This window comes from Coloeus monedula (assembly GCF_965178545.1).
Source record: "Coloeus monedula genome assembly, chromosome: 7".
NCBI lineage: Eukaryota > Metazoa > Chordata > Aves > Passeriformes > Corvidae > Coloeus > Coloeus monedula.
This window is the reverse complement of record NC_138787.1, coordinates 40,253,660-40,270,763: the sequence shown is the minus strand read 5'-3', so window position 1 is coordinate 40,270,763 and position 17,104 is coordinate 40,253,660. Positions and strand designations below refer to the sequence as shown.

The window sequence follows — 17,104 nt, the reverse complement described above, 5'->3', positions numbered from 1 at the left end:
ATGAACAGGGAACAGCTTTCCATGGATGAGACTTCCATATTTATTGTTATTCCATGTGCATAGAAAATGGCAGTGAAGTTCCTTATGAAGTAGGCAGGGAATGGGAGAGATGTGGATATACTGGACCGGACTTTGTGCTTCAAAATTACACTATTCATTTTTTAAAGTCTGGGCTATTTTCCTCTTAGAATTCATAACAATTTCTTGGTTTTGGTTTTTTTTTGTGCATGATGTTTCAAATTCCTTTTCCAATGACACACTGCATTACAAATGGATGGCACTTGAGACCAACGTGGCATTTCCATATTTACACCAACGAAGAAATTTACATGACGCAGTAGCATACAATCCTGACATTCAGTAACAGCAATAAAACAAGGGCAGCCATTGGATTTTTTCTGTACAAACTATCAGAACAAGACTTTTATTCACATAAAAAAAATCAGCTTTAATTTGCTCTGACCTACACACACTTTCCAAATTCATCATACTCGATTCTCAAACCTTTCATCACATCGCCCACACCCTCACCAGACTACAGGAGCTACAAGTTATGATACCTAACACCTAAGCAGAGCAAAACCATCCCTGCCAGCTTTTTCTCCTGACAATTCCTCAAAAAACATAAAAAAAAAAAAAAAAAAAGAAATTAATTCATCCTTTTTTCCTTCTTTTCTTTCACTTTCATAACCAAAACAACATGGGGCCATTCCAGTCCTTCTCAAGCCAGACGAGAAGCACGTTGGCTTCTTCTCTCTGTTGCTACACCCAGGAGTCAGGAGAGCCTGGGTACTGTTCTGCTCGGTAAGAAGATCGTCTGGTGGAATAAAAGTCTACATAATTGGTGGTTGATTTCAGTCCATACTGTGTTGTGTAATCTGAAGTAGCAGGAAAGTGAACTCGATCATCAAAGTAAGGGTCCTCGTAGCTGTGTGGGGACTGCAGGTACAATCGGTAGGCATCGTAGTTTTTCCTGGTGGTATCTTCTTGGCTGTAGTACAATTGCTGATGCTGCTGGCAAAATGATAGCAAAATAAACTTTCAAAAATATAATTAGCAGAGAAAATACTTTTCCCAAGTGCAGCTCTACCCATGACAGTTAACGCAGGTTTCAAATCTCCAAGAAATGTACCCAAGGAAATGGAGGAAATGCTCCTGAGCCTGCTGCATGTCTCCTCCCACGTCACTGGGAAGGGAGTAACTCTCCAAAAGTGCACAGCTTTAGAGCTCAAGTATGGTAAGTACAGAACCTGGCCATACCTACCAAAACCAGCCCAAACCCACATCAAGACAGAAAAGAGGTCTTAGATCCCACTGTAAGAAGATGCCAAATCATGTGATTCATACAGAACCAGCCAGGCTCCAGGAGCCCTGAGGCCCTGCCAGCTCAGGGCACTGACCCAACTCCCGTGAGCTGTTCCAAGCACTGGAACAGGGCACGTGCCCAGAGCCCCGAGCTCCCTTAACCCCTGCTGAGCCTGGGCAGCAGCACCACCAAAACACAGCTCTGGGCTCACCTGCAGCCGCCGGTTCTGTTCTCTCGCTGGTGAGGAATAGGAACTGATGTAAATTGGTGAAGCTTTGCTGGAACCTGGGAGAAAAAAGTTTAATGCATAAACTTCAGTCCTTATTCATTCAGCCGTAAGTCTATTGGTTTTTATCTTGCCTTTGATATAGCACCCATACTATTAAATCTGCAGATTTCAGTACCTACTAATGATATAATGTAATAACGGAACGAAGGCAAATGTAGTCCCTCAGCAGCAGTTACAGTGAAGCCAAGAGGCTTATGTTGCTGTTTCTCATTTTACAGACTCAAAATCTTTAAAACAAGGAATTTCCTTCTCTAGTCACTGTCATCTATTGGTTTGCTACTTGTCTGACATAATAAGAAGGAAAAGAGAGATCAGAGAAAAGATAAAACCTGGGTATAATTTAGTAATATAATAATATACAACTGCACATTAAAATTTATAACATCGTTATCATATAATATACATAATAATACAATTTTCTGTACTAGTATTTTAAATAAAAATAAAAATTCCAACTGCCTCTCACCTCCCTAGAAAGGGATCTGTGCTTACTCTGGTACTGGGCAGTTTTACAGAGAACAGCAGAGCCAGGTGACACCCTGCCCTGTGCCACAGACAGGGAATACAAGGAATGGAAATGGAAAGCAACAGTTGGCAGCGACCAGCCTGCTAATGCAGTTGTCTGTGTATGACTGTGAACTCTTCACACAAGGAATATTTCCCTGTTGCAGTTCAAAGATGCTCAGCTGGTCTCTTACCAGTGTAGATGTCTTTATGTGCAATGACATCGCCCTGGCTACTGTAATACTGCATAGAAGGGTGCGTCCTGTCGTACTCGGACCGAGGCTCTCTGATTCCCAACAAAGCTGGAGATGAGGACGTGCTGCCAACTGATGGGAAAAGAGATGTTCTCAGGATAGACAACAAAAGCCTTTTGCACACCCAGCCTTACTCACCACTTCCTGCTCCAAGGGTTCACAACCAGGAGGTGGGTAAGGACAGAACAGTTGGAGCTGCTCCTGGGTGAACACCCCAGAGCTGCCAGCAAGGTACCTGAGATTGCAAGGGGCGGTCATTGCTCTGTGGTGCTCACAGGCAGGTACAGGACTTTTGTGATGCTCACAGCCCAGATATGGGACCTTACTGTGCCTAGGACATCACCCGTGTGGAGGTAGAATATGATACTCTGCTAATGCTGATGGTTTATCTAAGTTATACTTAAACACAATACTTAAGCCCACCCTGCCACTTGTCCAGCCTGCCTGGCCTCAGTGACCCCTGTATACACAGGTGTGTCCTGGGCATGGTGTGCTCTGGGAGGCCAACAGCCATGGGGGGATCCCAGCAAGGGACCACTTTGTGTTCCTCAATAAGCAGCTGAATCTCAACTGCAGTTGTAAGAAGTTTGTTCTGCTAAACCCTCTCTGGTCTACAGACCACTCGGACTTCGTTGGCTCGGAAAGACTCCCACAATGGGAGAAAAGTACTTAAAAACAATTTCTAGAAATTTTGCTTCAAAATATTAATGCAATGATAATCTTCTTCCACTGATGTGTCCATTACATTATAGCTCACAATTCTGTGTTATTATGGATAGTTTAATTACTGGTATTTTCCTGGCATATTCATGGCTAAATATGCCATGTTGTTAAAATTCTGACATGGGTCAACATAATAATGTGTGTTTTAATAACGAAGTGACTGAAACAAGAACAACTGTTTCAGGGCAAGCATATCTGTTCCAACCACAGCATCTGCTGTGCCCAGCACGGTGCTGCACAGCCCCTCTGGGGATGTGGGCCTTGCACCAACTTCCACTGACTCCCTTGGGCTTGGTCGTGCTCTGGAGTAGGAAAGCAGACACTTCCTACTAGGAATTTTTACTAAACCCTCTTTCAAGTACAACATCCTCTGAATATTAAGTTAGAGCTGCTCATCTACTTCCTACTTGTCATTCAAAGAACTGGAGTAACACAGTTGTTCTGCTGGTATATCCTGGGAGAGAAAGTACTGAGATAGAAATTTGACAATTGGTGTCAGAATATCCTTTTACACTTGGGTAGAATCCAGTCATTCCCTGAGCCTAAGCTGTACTTGCTTCCTTGGTGGGTGAGAGGAACTCTGGCCACAACACATTTACTTCCTGTAGGAAAATAATTCCCTGGTGGAGTCCTTGTTTTTCAAGTCTTATCATGTCATAAAGGAAAGTGTGGGGGTTGTTACTTTTATGTAAAGAAGTATTTAAACAAGAGTGTTGTAGGAACTGGTCACTAATTTTATCAGTCACAGTAGGTAGGTATTGCTCAGTATTAACAGCGATCTGCTCTAGGAGTCTCTAGAAGAGTAAATTGGGTAAAATAAAATGCCAAATGAAGACAAAATAGAAGGCTTCAGGTAGGTTTTGCATCAGCCCTCTTGAAGATCTAAACACTAGCACTGAAGACATTAAAGGAACAAAGGTGAGAAATAAACGAGGAGGAGTCAGAAAAGTAAAATTTTTGTGTTTGATTGCTCATCCTAATGGAACGTGACATAGTTGGGAATGAAAATGGGCTCCTCGCTGTGGGTCTGTTGCTGTTTATGCTGCCAGGTCCCCATGTTCCATGAGGCCATGTCCACAATTCCCACACAGCGCAGGAGGAGCAGCTTTGAAGAGGGCAGCGGTTGGTAACAATGGCCAGCTCTATTCACTGAGGATTTCACTTTGTAGGAACAGCTCAGGGAGCACTCAGAGCATGTGAAGTACTTTGCTCAAACACCAAGGAGCAACAGCCTGACCTCTGTGTTTTAAATGGGCTTAGTACCAAACTGAGAGGCTGAGTTAAAAACATGGGACAGCAGGTCCCCTTCACCCTCCCTGACTGACCTGACTGCATGACAGGTGACATTTGCTGATTGGCTGTGGATAGAGAAGGATGGGATTTGAATCTCTCTCGTTCCAGTGTTGATACTGGTGTAATAAAGTGACTTTGATTCCATCCATCCTGCAGAGTGGAAAAAAGAAAAATACATCAGAATAAATTGCAAGTTATAAATAAATGAGGAGTTTTTGTGGCACCATTTTCCAGTGTAAGCTAATTTTATAATTTACCTTTTTGTAAATGCTCCGGAGGTCTCGGTACTGCCACAGCGTGTTCAGTACCTGGGCTGCCGCCTTGACAACCTTCAGTGAGGACCTGAGGGAGTGAAGAATATGGCAGTGTTAGAAGCCACTGAATTCCACTTCAAAAGAACAGTGTTCCTGAGCTTCGTAACAGCCTGAACCTGCTGCTGTGAGGCAAACCAGACCCTGCATCACCAGCGTGAGCACAGCCAAACCAGCAGCCTCACCACGAGATGGGGCACAACCTGATCAACCTGACAATCGCTTCCCTTTCCAGGCTGGAATGTTCTCTCCAGGTCACCCACATGAGGAATACAGAGAGAATAGTTGAAATAGCTACTTGTCAGTGTCAGCAAAAATTAAAAATCATTTAAAGAAACATTCTATTTGATGCATTTCATAAAAATGGAGACTTCAGACTTTAAACCACAGTACAAAACCCCTAACTGCAGGAAAGGAATAAGAAATAAAAGCAAGCTGCTATTAAAAGCCTCCAGACATCCTCATAGTGAGTCCTTGTTCTCAGTTCTGTGCTGCACTACTGAAAACTTTGGTTGGGAAAACACTTTTCTACTCTCAAGAGCAAGACAATGAAAGTTGGTCCAAATATTAAAAATAAAATCATGGCATCTTTTCATAGAGAAGTGGAGTAAGCTGGGAGTAGTAATTCAGTAGTGACTGGATGTTAAATGCCACAGCATGGACATCTGTGTTAAACAGACCTTTTCTGTCAATGTGAGGATTCATCCAAATAGTTTTTATATGAAAACACTGAAAAAATGCACACAATAATCAGTGAGTAAACACTCTTAGTATGCTCACAAAATTTTAAATTTGTTCAGTGTACTCTGAACAAATTACCCAAAAATGTAAGTGCAGATGCAACTTCACATGATGTCTCCACAGAGCAACAAGGTTGTAGAACAGATCACTGCATCCACACTTGCAGCTGGAATGAGCCTGTGTCTCTTGGACACAAAGTGATATAAATTATGGACACTCAAAAGCCAGCCCAGCTCCTTGTGAGCCACAGACTGTGCTAAAAATGTGGTGTGGTTAATTCACACTGTCCCCTATCTCTGGGAAGAGATCCCTTCCTCTCCTTTACCATCAGATCCAACCTGGGAACAGCATGCAGGGCTGACTGTACCACCAGCATCCTGCTATCCGTGGGAAGATCGGTGACAGCCTGGTCTGTACAGGAGGCCTTGCTGAGATGGTTGCTGTCAGCCCTGCTGTGGAGGAGAGCAGCGATGCTGAGCATGGTCACAGGACCTCTGGGCTGGGCTCCTGCTACCCCATCCCACAGCCACAGGGTCCTGGGGCCTCCTGCTGCTGGCCCACCACATGCTCACAGGTTTCATTTCCACTAGACAACCACAATGCCAGCAGAGAACTCAGCTGACAGCCTCCCTGGAGCTCTGGCACAGAGGGCAGCATTGCTTGGCAATGCTGTTTGAGGGGATGACCCTGGCCACATTCTCCTTCCACTGACCAAAGGGCTGCATGAGGTACAATTCACCGTTGCTGGGACACATCCTGACAAAGGTGCCCACACAGATATTTGGAAAAGCTCTAAATATCCCATTAGTCTTGTAGGCTTTTAAGAGGTGACTATTTAACTCATTTAACCTGAACAGGTGCCATGACCAGGGTTACTGTGAGCAGCTGTACCAGCCTCCAGAAGCCTGAGACAGAGAATACTGCAGAGGACAGTGGTACTGGCACCTCCTCCCTCCTAGGGAGATTCCAGCTGCCAGCTCCTCAGACCCAGACTGCAAAGGCAGATCTTTTTTTCCTTCAAAAAAAAAACCATTTCCCGCATTCTTAAGCATTTTAAATGGACACAAACAGCTCAGGTACAACCTTTGCTGCCTACTTGCCTGTCACCTCTTCCCTTTGTTATGTTGACCAGCTTCTCTATCCCACCGGTGTCGGCAAGGGCCTTGGCATTCTCCATGTTCTTGCTGGTGACCTCGTGCAGGGCGCAGCAGATCGCGGCCACTGTCTCGTCCGACAGGATGCTTGGGCCGTTGCCTCCTGGGAGCCGATTGACCAGGTCTCGCATCGCGTATTTACCTGGAAACACACACCCCCAGAACCAGGTCAAAACCACAGCTTGGTCCTTCAGACTGGAAATTGCAGGACTCAGCACAAAACTGCAGCTGAATGCAGTGAAAAGCACAGTATCAAAACCTGCCAAGAATTCACATTTTACGCAGAGTCAAGAGAGACCACATGTCAATTTTTGAATCTTTTTTTCCTTTTAGATTAAAAGTGTGAGAAGCTGAATTTTGCACTAAAAGAGGAACAATTTTAAACAACAATTATTTGGAGAAAGCAGGATTGTTCAAGGAAAAATGTTAGGCTACTTATTATGATTGACAGAGCAGTGCACATTGCTGGGCTTCATCTATGGGAGGATTAAGGAAATCCTTACAGTAACTGGGAATTCTTTCTTCTGGATGTTCTGTTCACCTTGTTTGCTACCTGTCAGCACTCAGCTCTGTCAGGCTCCAGTTGCTGACTGATGCCAGAGATAAGCTGCACACAAGGGACAGTAACTAAGACAAGGTCAAGTTTTTTTCCTGTTTAGGCTGTACTGTTAATTGAATGATTAATTGATTTTATAGCAGACATGTATTTGTACATAACAGTGAAAAATGAAAGAACTTTGCACAAAGCCATTCACTATCTATTTGCATGATGTGCCTGAGAAGAGAAAAAAGCCAAAAAGGAATTCTGCAGGCAAAAGGAAACCCACTGGAAAACTATCCCCACAATGCTGTCTGCAGCAATACCCTGCCACTGCCAACCCTTTAGCAAGCTCAGCCACGTGCTGCATGTTCCAACATATATTGCAATTTGTTGGAGTCCTCATCTCTCATTTCCTTCAGTGTGACCCTGTGAGCCCATTGTTCCTTTCCCACACTGGCAGAAAAGCTCCTAAAGAGGATTTCTAGCATGGGGTACACAACTCGCTTCATATCTTCCAATGTTTTATACAATGATCTGTTCCAGAGTGTATCTGAGGCCAGAAACACTTTCAGAGGTACAGCTTTGACAAGAAGAGGGAGCAGGTGGAGGACCATTCCTGAACTGAAAAGTTTTGCCAGGAATGGAAAAAACATCCTGACAAGAGAATCTCACCTGCATCTGACCTGCACAGGGTTGGTGCTATAGAACAGCATTCTCCCTACACATTTCTCATGTGTGACACCTGCACTGCAGGAAGACATGCTCTGAATGTCCCAGATGGAGAAGCTTCAGAAACAGATGATAAAGATCTGTTCACCTGCATTTCTCTTTTTGAGAATAATGATTATCCTATCTCTATGAACAGTTGTTATATCCCTGACCCCACAAGTCTACACACAGAAAACGCTTTTGTAACAAAAATGAGACTTTTTTATACCATGCCATTTGTTAGCAGGGTTCACTGAAGCCACAGCAGCCTGAGGCTGAGGCATATTCAACACTAACAGACTGAGAAACCTCAGGGCAGGAAAGGCAGGGAAGTTGTTTGTTGTTTTGTTGGTATTTTTTTTTTTAATGTTAGATGAGAAAGGCAAGATGAATGCTTAAAGGGTTAAATATTAGAATTGACAAGACAGTAAATTTTTCTAGCAAGTACCCCCGTTGATAACTTATTTCAGCAAAGACACAGAAGCTGCTCTATATCTGTGTTTTCCGGGAAATACTTCACCAGGAGAAGATTTCTTCCCCCTCTTCCTGTCCAAAATTGTTAAACAAAGCACTGCTGTAGTGGCAACAGAGCTGCTCCATCCCCCAGGAACACGTGAGAGACCTGTACCCCCACGTAGGTGAGCACTGAGCTCCAAGGAAGCAGAGCTGTGTTTCCATCCCACTTTGGCATTGAGGGTTTTCTGTCTCGTTTGGCTGAGCCAAGGTGACTCCCATCCATGAAAGGCAGCCAGCAGCAAACTAACATGGCAATACTGCTCTGGAAAGCTGCTGCTGTCAAAAAGACTCATTTATGTGACACAACTGATGTGATGCAAACATCCAGTGTGCTGTTCCCATTAGTGGAATCTCTCCTTCGATTCTCCCACCCAAGGTCCGACATCCTGGTGCTGGTGCTCACTTGGAGGACGGTCTGTACATACCGATAAGCTCCTTGTTCCGGACATCTAAGGCCATGTTCCTTAAGGCAGTTGCCACAGATGACACCACTCTGTCGTTGTCCATCCTCAGCAGCTCCACGAGGATGGGCAGCCCCTTCTCCTTCCTCACGGCAGCGCGGATGTAGGCTGCGAACTGACACAGAACCTCAGTTACCCACAAATCCACCACAGCACCGTGACTGAAACAGCCTCGGGCTGGACTGGAATTCTCAAGCATGTTTGGGTCATTTCCAATAAAAGATGACATGTTCGATGTGCGCTTTTTTTACAATTATAAAGGGCTGGCTCTTTGCCATTGTTCACTCATTCCTCTTACAAAGAAAGAAAGTATCTGAATAGATGATGATTATTGAAAAGGGAGCAGGGGGTTTGGGTTTTGTTTGTTGTATTTTTTTTTTGTAATATCAATTTCACAATGGTCAAACTGAAAAAGACTTAGTTGACTTGCTGCAAGCAAAGGAAGCAATTAATGTTGGCTGTGTTTTTTAATTTCTCCATGAAAAATAAATGACACCATAAAGTGTTCTCGTGTGCTGCTTTTGTAGCACATTGTATGCAATGGCCAAAACAGATGGAAATAAATAATGGAATATGGAAATAAGGTAGTTTTATTTGTCCTGGTCTTATTTCAACAGCACCTTCCCACCAGAATTCACAGCTAGAAGATGCCAGAAGATTGCTCTGATCTGATATGCACTGGAAGAAGCTTTTTCTGTTTATTTAAAATAAAGGCCAGTTTCTATGTGGCTCTTGTTGCCCCTGATCTTTGCCAAGGCTTTTCACTGTGGAAACATGACTGCAGCACATGAGCACTAATGCACAGACAAGATGGGAATGCTCAGATGCACACAAGAAAATGGCATGTCCACCCAAACACATTCCAAGGTCTTACTAGAGAAAACAGCTGGAGTACAACGAGAGGAGGAGGAGCAGGAATTCCCATACCTTCCAGTTGCCTGCAGAAAGGTTCTGGAGTGATCCTGCAGAGCCCTCCAGAGTGGCTGGGTTGGAGCTCTCTGCCAGAAGTGTCAGGTATGGCTTCACCACCGATGGGTGCCAGAGCATCTCCACCCCTTTAGGAGACTTGGAAAATCCTGGGATAGGGCCAACTCCATCCCACTGAGAAAGGAATGCAGATTTGTAACCAAACAAAACCTCTATATTTTCATTCAACGCAGGATAGTTTTCATCAAGCTACATCCTCCCCCATCATGAGCCAAACGCCATCTGAGGTACTTGCAGTACATGGAAAATACAAACCTGATCCTCCTGGGAAGTTTTTTTTTTCTTCTTCTTTTTTTTTCCCCAGCAGCTTGGCTCTGAGTCTTTGCTGGGTGACTCTTTTCCCAACAAGTCATCCAGTTCATTGATTCCCAGCAGCCGTGCCTGAGGTACCTCCAGCTCCAAGCGGTAGGAAAGGTTCCTCAAGGTGCACACACAATTCTCCACTGTCTGAACCAAACCAGAAAGACTCCATGTCACCAGTTCTTCCTCATGCAGAGACAAGCCAAACCAAACCAATTCAGTAGAGGAGAAGTGGTGCTGGGAGCACAAGCGCTAAACTCTAATGCTTGGCCTTGGGCTGTGTTTTGGCTGCTTCTCTGGGAAAATGCAATCTCTCTCAAATCTGACAATATTTATAAGAGTGATCTCTGCCATAGTGGCTTATTCTTTAGTATTCTGAAAATGAAAAGCGTAAGAGCTTATTACTGTTTTATAAAGAAACGGATACTGCAGCACTGCTGAAAACAAGAGGTGACCCTGTCCTATGCAGCTGAGTTTGGCTGTGCCTCAGTGACCTAGGGTTGGAAGCGATGCCAGTTGAGCTAAGGACACCACCATGCCCAGCTGAGCTATACAAAGCCCCAAGATCAGACACACAGGTTAGCACTAAAATATCTGTAGATGAGACATGCACACACCTTGCTGTCATAATCTGAGGTGTTCACACAGGTGTGGATCACATAGAGCAGTGAATCCACCAGTCCTTCGCAGGATCTCATCTGTTTTCGTGCCTCTTCCCCAGCAGAGCTCAGGTTCCTGAAGGTTGGAATGACAAAGGAACATGGTGTATGCAAGGACAGACAGATAATTATTTAATTGACAGTTTGCAGAAGGTTTTTATGCAGCTGATTGGTAATTGTTTAGCAACTCTTAGTGACTAACTTGGTAATTTTCATATTTTTCTATTAGGAAAAAAAAGGGCAATTGGAAAAGCTGCCAACGTGATGGAACTCTGTAATTTATAGACTAAAACAATTCCTTTGTCTTTAAAATTACAATACAAGAAAGGCCTGCTGGATAACATGATTACTCTTTAAAAGGAAGTATTCTAGACAGGCAAATACCTCAGGCATCCTGTTGTATTGCGCAGAACGAGGGAAGTCTGAAATTTCATTTTATGATCGTCATCAAAGGAGGAGCTGTTCCATCCCGAGTGGGGCACTATCACAGTGTTTGTCAGCGTGGACAGAGCATCTCTAATGATTGTCATCTTCACGGCATCACATGAAGACAAGTTCCAGAGAACCCCTTAGAAGACATTTCCAGTGCAGTAAAGTCAGCAGAGACTTGGCAAACAAACATGAAGCAACGCTGACAACTTAAAAGACATTACTTTAAATATGTGATGTGATTCTAGAGCAGGCAGAACGTGGAGAGCCAGCATCCAAAAAGGAGGAAAGCAATGTGAACAAGGTGAACAGTGGAGGAGGGCATGGCTTTGGTTTGTTTTTTTTTTCCAATGATAAGGATGGCCTGCCCTGACATTTCTGCTACCTCACACCATACTCATACCAGGGATATCAGGTACTGAGTAGCAGAGCTGAACATACAAGAAGGGATGTAAAAATCCTACATAAACTTTCTTCCTGGAAACAACAGCAACAATTCCAGAGCATGTCCCATCCATCCATCCATCCATCCATCCATCCATCCATCCATCCATCCACCCACCAGCTGCAAGGAACTGCTATCCATCTTTTATCCTCGGGCAGAAATCCCTAGTCCCCTGCCCTGCAAAGTGTCCATAAATGACACTGAGATACTGAAGTATGAAATCTGACATAAATTACCAGCAGAACTGTATATACAAGTAACATGCTGAACACAGCATTAAATCTTCTTTTTCATCATGAAACACAGCTTAAAGTTCATCTGAAGTCTCACCAGGTACTTGTTCAAAACACTTTCCTCACATACAATGTTTTACTGACTGCGCAGTCGCACAGCTGCGCGCATGCAGCAAACCCAAGGGCAGGAACTCCTCGACAGCCCCACGACATCGCTGCTACAAACCCTCGGGTTTCCCTTGGACTGGACCTTGAACATCCATTTCCTCAGAAGTAAATTATGAGGGGACCAGACAGCAAATGTTACAAGAGCTAACAAAAATGAAAGCTGGTGAGACAGAGTAAGTTTTTTACACAGCCAACAAAAACAAAAAGAAAGACAGATCTTTACATGAGACACCTTTTCTTCTTCTCTTTAAGAAAATAATTAAGAGGCCCCATGGGGAGATACAGACATGAGGAGATTTATTGACTGACTTTATCCTGATTTCTATTTACAGGCAACTGAAGTTTTTCCCATGTCCCACAGGGGTCCTTAGAGCTCCTGATCTTGGGGTTCAGCTCACACAAAAGGCTAATGCATATGTTTGGATGAAGCCTGTGGTTGCTGACTTGGCTGTTCCTGAATAATGCAACTTCCCCAGATGCAAAGAAGCATTTGGACAATGACCTCAACCACACACTTTAACTTCTGGCCAGCCCTGCAGAAGTCAAGCAGCTGGACCAGGTGACCCTTGTAGGTCCCTTCCTACTGAAATAGTTCATTCTATTCTGATCTGACAGGGATGTGCCTGTCTGTGGCACACACTTAAATCACTGATTCCCTGGATGTGACAACGGATTCGCTGAACCCCTCACAGCAGAACTTGTGACTAACTGGTGCAGAAGCTCTCCAGATGGGAATTTGTGACCATCCTGAAGGTTTTCCCCAGAGTGCTTCTGCTCTCCCTAGATAATTTTTTGTGTTTGAATGCGTTGATCAACATCATGGGTGAAGAATCCAGTTATTCCAGGGACTGCCCTAAACAGTCCTGTAACAGAGCTGTCTAAAGATTGGATGTAAAAGGCACTTCCATAGAAATGGCATCTGCAAGAATAGCCTTGTAAGAGTTTTCTGGATATGATTAAATGACAAAACTCCTCCCTAAAGAGGAAAGATCTACCAACAATAAATACTGCACCTGTTTAAGTGCTCGAGTATTCCTGATACTTTTAGTACTATCACAGACCCATTTTAGAGCCATGTTAAAAGTATTATTTGTGATTCTTAACTCCAGCTCCTGTACAGCAAGACTTCAGTAACAAAAGGGACTTGATTACCTAAAAATGTGTGTCAAAAAGTGTCTTTTTCTGAAGTAGTCATCCTTGATTATAATTCAGATTAAATACCATACACATTTACATAGTTTGGATCCATCTTACAAATTCTGCAAGATCTTATTTAAAACTGTTGTCAAGAGAAGATAAAAAAAGCCCATAATAAAACAAATGTTCAGAATCAATACAGAAATACCTGTCCAAGACCTGCTGCATGTGCAGGGGACTCATTTAAGGGAAAAGCCACCCTACATGGAGCTTTAGTGCAACTACCTCAGCATTCACTTCTCCCAGTAACTCCACACTCCGTGTTGTTTTAACTGATTGATGTAAGTGTCCAGAAAAATAACTTGCATTATAGCTCTCTGCTAGCTTCCCTTCCAAGCTTACCTGTCACCAGCTCTTTGACCTCGGCATCGACAGACTTCCTCAGCAGCCGCAGAAGGGCCGGTATCCCTCCCACATTCTTCATGGCTATTTTGTTCTCATCAGTGGACTTCCCATAAACGAGGTTCCTCAGCGCACCACAGGCATTCTTCTGAACCTCCAGGACTCTGTGATCCAGGAGATCCACCAGGTGCTTGATACCTCCTAGCCTACACACCTGGAAAGAGGAATGTCAGGACCATCAGCACCCTACTGATCTTGCCCACCTCACTCTAAAGATGTAAAAGGCTCTTGTTTTTATGAGAACTGTACTTTCCATCCTACTTCCAGAAGAAACAGCTGCTGAACCTTATTGACTCGATTGCTACATGGGACTGAAATTCCTGTGAACCTCCCCCCCCACCCCACTGCAATAGCTGAGGGTCATTTTGAGACACTTGCTGTGTTCAGAAGAAATTGTTATTGCATCAGTTTTGTTTCTGGGTTTAAAAGTAATTTCCCATACCCCAGAATATCTTTTTAGGGAATATTGGAAATAAGAGCTGATTATTACTGTGATCGTCACCAGAACATCAAAACCACTACCACCTTTTCATCTCCCAGGAACACTAAATTATGTTGGGTTATCTTCTTACAAAAGTTCCACCAACATTTTACTAACATAAATAAATTTTTTACTGAAAATAACATGTAATACACACACGATGCAAATGAAATGGCAAATTCCCTCAAATCAACAGCTCACAGCTGCTTTGCAAAAAGAGAAGCTCTTCAAATGCAAAGTTTCAAGAAATTTCAACAATAATCTGAAGGTCCACTCAGATGTGTCCTGCCTCCACATCACAGTGACATAAACAGTGTCCTCCATGTTTCTCTAGGGCTGGCCTCCTTTCCTTTGCCTGACAGCTCACTCATTCCCTACGATGCGTTAAAACACCTTAATTAAAACCAGTGAAAGAGCTCCAGAGCTCCTGGATGTTCTAGTCTCCAGTCATCAATAGGTTACACAAAGCCAGGCTCTGGCAAACCTACTTTACAGTTCTGCTGGATGACACAACTTCAAGGTAAAAGATTTCCATAAAATTTCCATGCAGCTCTTACGACAGGAAGAATCTGAGTGTGTGTGTAATTACACACCCCAGGTACTTCAATATTAGCATCCATCTGGTATGCACAGGAACACAAGAGGGTCACAAATACTGTGTTATGATGAAAAAACTAGGAAGAGGCAAGAGGCCTAGTTTGCCTGCTACCCTGGAAGAGAAGTGCAAGCAGCACCTACCTCTGTTTTCACTTTGTTATCCCCAAAGCAGAGGTGCTGCAGATAGGCAGCTGCGTTTGCCTGCACCGACGGGAACTGGTGCTGGAGCATGTGAATGACCTCAGGCAGCTCTGGATCTCGCCACGCAAACTCCCTTCATCAGACAACACATGGAGAGAAGGCATTACTCCCAAATGTATGGGAATTTACTGTGCACAAGTACTGGAGCATCTTAAGGGCTTTCTGACAATTTCAGTTTTGCTCTGCAGTAAGAGGGCTAGAAGGAAAACCAGGTGTAATGGGATAACAGTGGGTCACATCACCTTTTAGTCTTCCAACTGGACAAGGATGCTATATCCAATGTGCTTCAGTTGGCTTATGGACCACACAACTACAAATAAACACTGAAGTTACACTGACTCAAACACTTCAACCTACAAAAAATCTCCCAAAAGTTAAATATATATGTAAAAGATACCCCCTCCACAGTGCTGCTCAGGGGCATCATTTCCACACACTTTTCTCTCAGTGCCTAATGTTCTCCCTAGGCAGAAGCCAATTATACCTCAACAAAATCTGCACACCCCAAAGTGTTATTGTCAGGATCAGACACAGGAAAGTTTGCTTGATTTGAGTTATTCAGGGATTGTAAATTTAAAATAATTAAATAAAATCTCCTTCATTAAACCACAACGATTTTGTGCAGACCAATCCTGGAAAAGTCATGAAACATGCCCAGTTTGCAGATTTAGAAACATAGCCATTAATATTTGCTGGGCTATCTGCCTTCTGTAACGGAGAATTGGAGGGGGATAAAGTAGTATCTTAAGTTTTCCCAGACTCAAAAATCCACGTAAACAAAAAACTGAAAAAACAAACCAAACCCAAAACCAACCCCAACAAACAAACACACCCCCCTCCCCCCGTAAAACCTAACCAAAAACCAAAGTCAAAATAAACCAAAAAAAGAGCGAAGTATGTTCTAAGAACAGTAGCTGGGGAGCTGTTCCAAGACTAATGCTGGCCTGGCCAGTCAAGTCTCCCCAGGACTCACAGTCACATGAAGGGGAAGCTCAGTTCCGTGCCGGCTTTGAACTGCTCAACAACTCAGAGGTTTGTTTTTCCATACTAATGATAGGAAAACCCTAGGGAAAACTGCCTTTCTAGTAAAACTAGTCACTTTCACCCTCATTCCAGGGTGGTGCTTCCTAACAGCCCATTCCCAGGCTGTGTAACACGCTCCCCTGACTCCTGCCACAGCATGATACGCACATCAGAAACTGGAACAGATTAAATGTAAGGTAAAAACTATTCCACTGTGAGATTACAAGCTGAGAAGGTGCATCAGCAGTGACGACTGAGTCAGAGTTTCTTTAAAGTTCCTTGCTATGAATGTGAAGCATCCCTGCTGTAAGTAACTCCTCCTGCCACCATAACAGAGCAGGCGCCCTCCAAGCTTTACTACCTAGAGCTAAGCTTATCCTATTAACAGCATTTGGAAGAAAGTACCATTCAGTTTAATGAAATTAATTCAGTCTCTCCATATCTATTTTAAAAAGTTTAAATATATAAATTTCCTCTAATAAATAGAGCAACAAAACCCATTAAAGCAGCATTTTCATTGCTGAGATGATAGGACAGGCCCAGACTAGAGTAACTGCCTGGTGCTACAAGCCTGCTGTAGACAGGACCAGGGGAATGCACCATGAGGCTCCCGATGCCTTAGGATTTTAGCTTTTATATTTTTCATATCCTGCAAAGCTTTAGTGTGTAACTCTAAGACTCCATATAGCCTGTTAGTTACTGCTCTCCCATTCTGGTCAGACAAAACAAATCCTCTCTAGGCCTGAACTTCAAGGACACCTTACTGTCTCAGGCCCTGAAATACGTAAACAAAGTGGATTAAGGGGGAGCAAACTGAGGGTAAATGATTTCATTACCTGAAATTGTAATTGGAGGATTAACCACCAATATGCAAATTGACCAAACTTATAAAAGTATGGAAACCCACGATCCAGTGGCCCATTTTGGGTGTAGCCCTAGGGCTGTGACTGCCCAAAGTGTACCTTGAAGGCCCTTCAATAAATATACCCGCCTTTATTCTCTTAGTTTTGTCTAGCTTCTGTTTTTAGGTAGCCCCGTCAAGGCATCACTCCAGTCTCACCATCTCTGCTCAAGGTCTCCTTGGTGCCCAACATGTCCCTAGGACAGCTTTTGAGGCATGGCTGAGCCGAGCTCCTCCAGGATGAGCTGGTTCCTCAGTGAACCAGCAATCTGAAGAGGGA

At 43.7% G+C, this 17,104-nt stretch overlaps 1 protein-coding gene across 9 annotated transcripts in view; it reads right to left on the bottom strand.

The window, feature by feature from the left end:
* Nucleotides 1-66: 66 nt before the first annotated feature.
* PKP4 (plakophilin 4) overlaps nt 67-17,104 on the bottom strand; it is a 72,012-nt gene continuing 54,974 nt past the window's right edge. For 4 of the 9 annotated variants that reach the window (XM_082284696.1, XM_082284699.1, XM_082284697.1 and 1 more), the window contains 13 exons: nt 14,841-14,969; nt 13,562-13,775; nt 11,132-11,315; nt 10,706-10,823; nt 10,044-10,235; nt 9,729-9,902; nt 8,766-8,916; nt 6,522-6,717; nt 4,627-4,711; nt 4,402-4,519; nt 2,294-2,425; nt 1,518-1,591; nt 67-1,014 (listed from right to left, as the gene is read on the bottom strand). In XM_082284696.1, coding sequence (XP_082140822.1) covers nt 763-1,014; nt 1,518-1,591; nt 2,294-2,425; nt 4,402-4,519; nt 4,627-4,711; nt 6,522-6,717; nt 8,766-8,916; nt 9,729-9,902; nt 10,044-10,235; nt 10,706-10,823; nt 11,132-11,315; nt 13,562-13,775; nt 14,841-14,969 — 2,019 coding nt within the window. In that variant the 3' untranslated portion in view covers nt 67-762. The remainder of the gene's footprint in view (nt 1,015-1,517; nt 1,592-2,293; nt 2,426-4,401; nt 4,520-4,626; nt 4,712-6,521; nt 6,718-8,765; nt 8,917-9,728; nt 9,903-10,043; nt 10,236-10,705; nt 10,824-11,131; nt 11,316-13,561; nt 13,776-14,840; nt 14,970-17,104) is intronic. The other 5 variants (XM_082284698.1, XM_082284700.1, XM_082284704.1 and 2 more) reach the window with 3 other exon arrangements.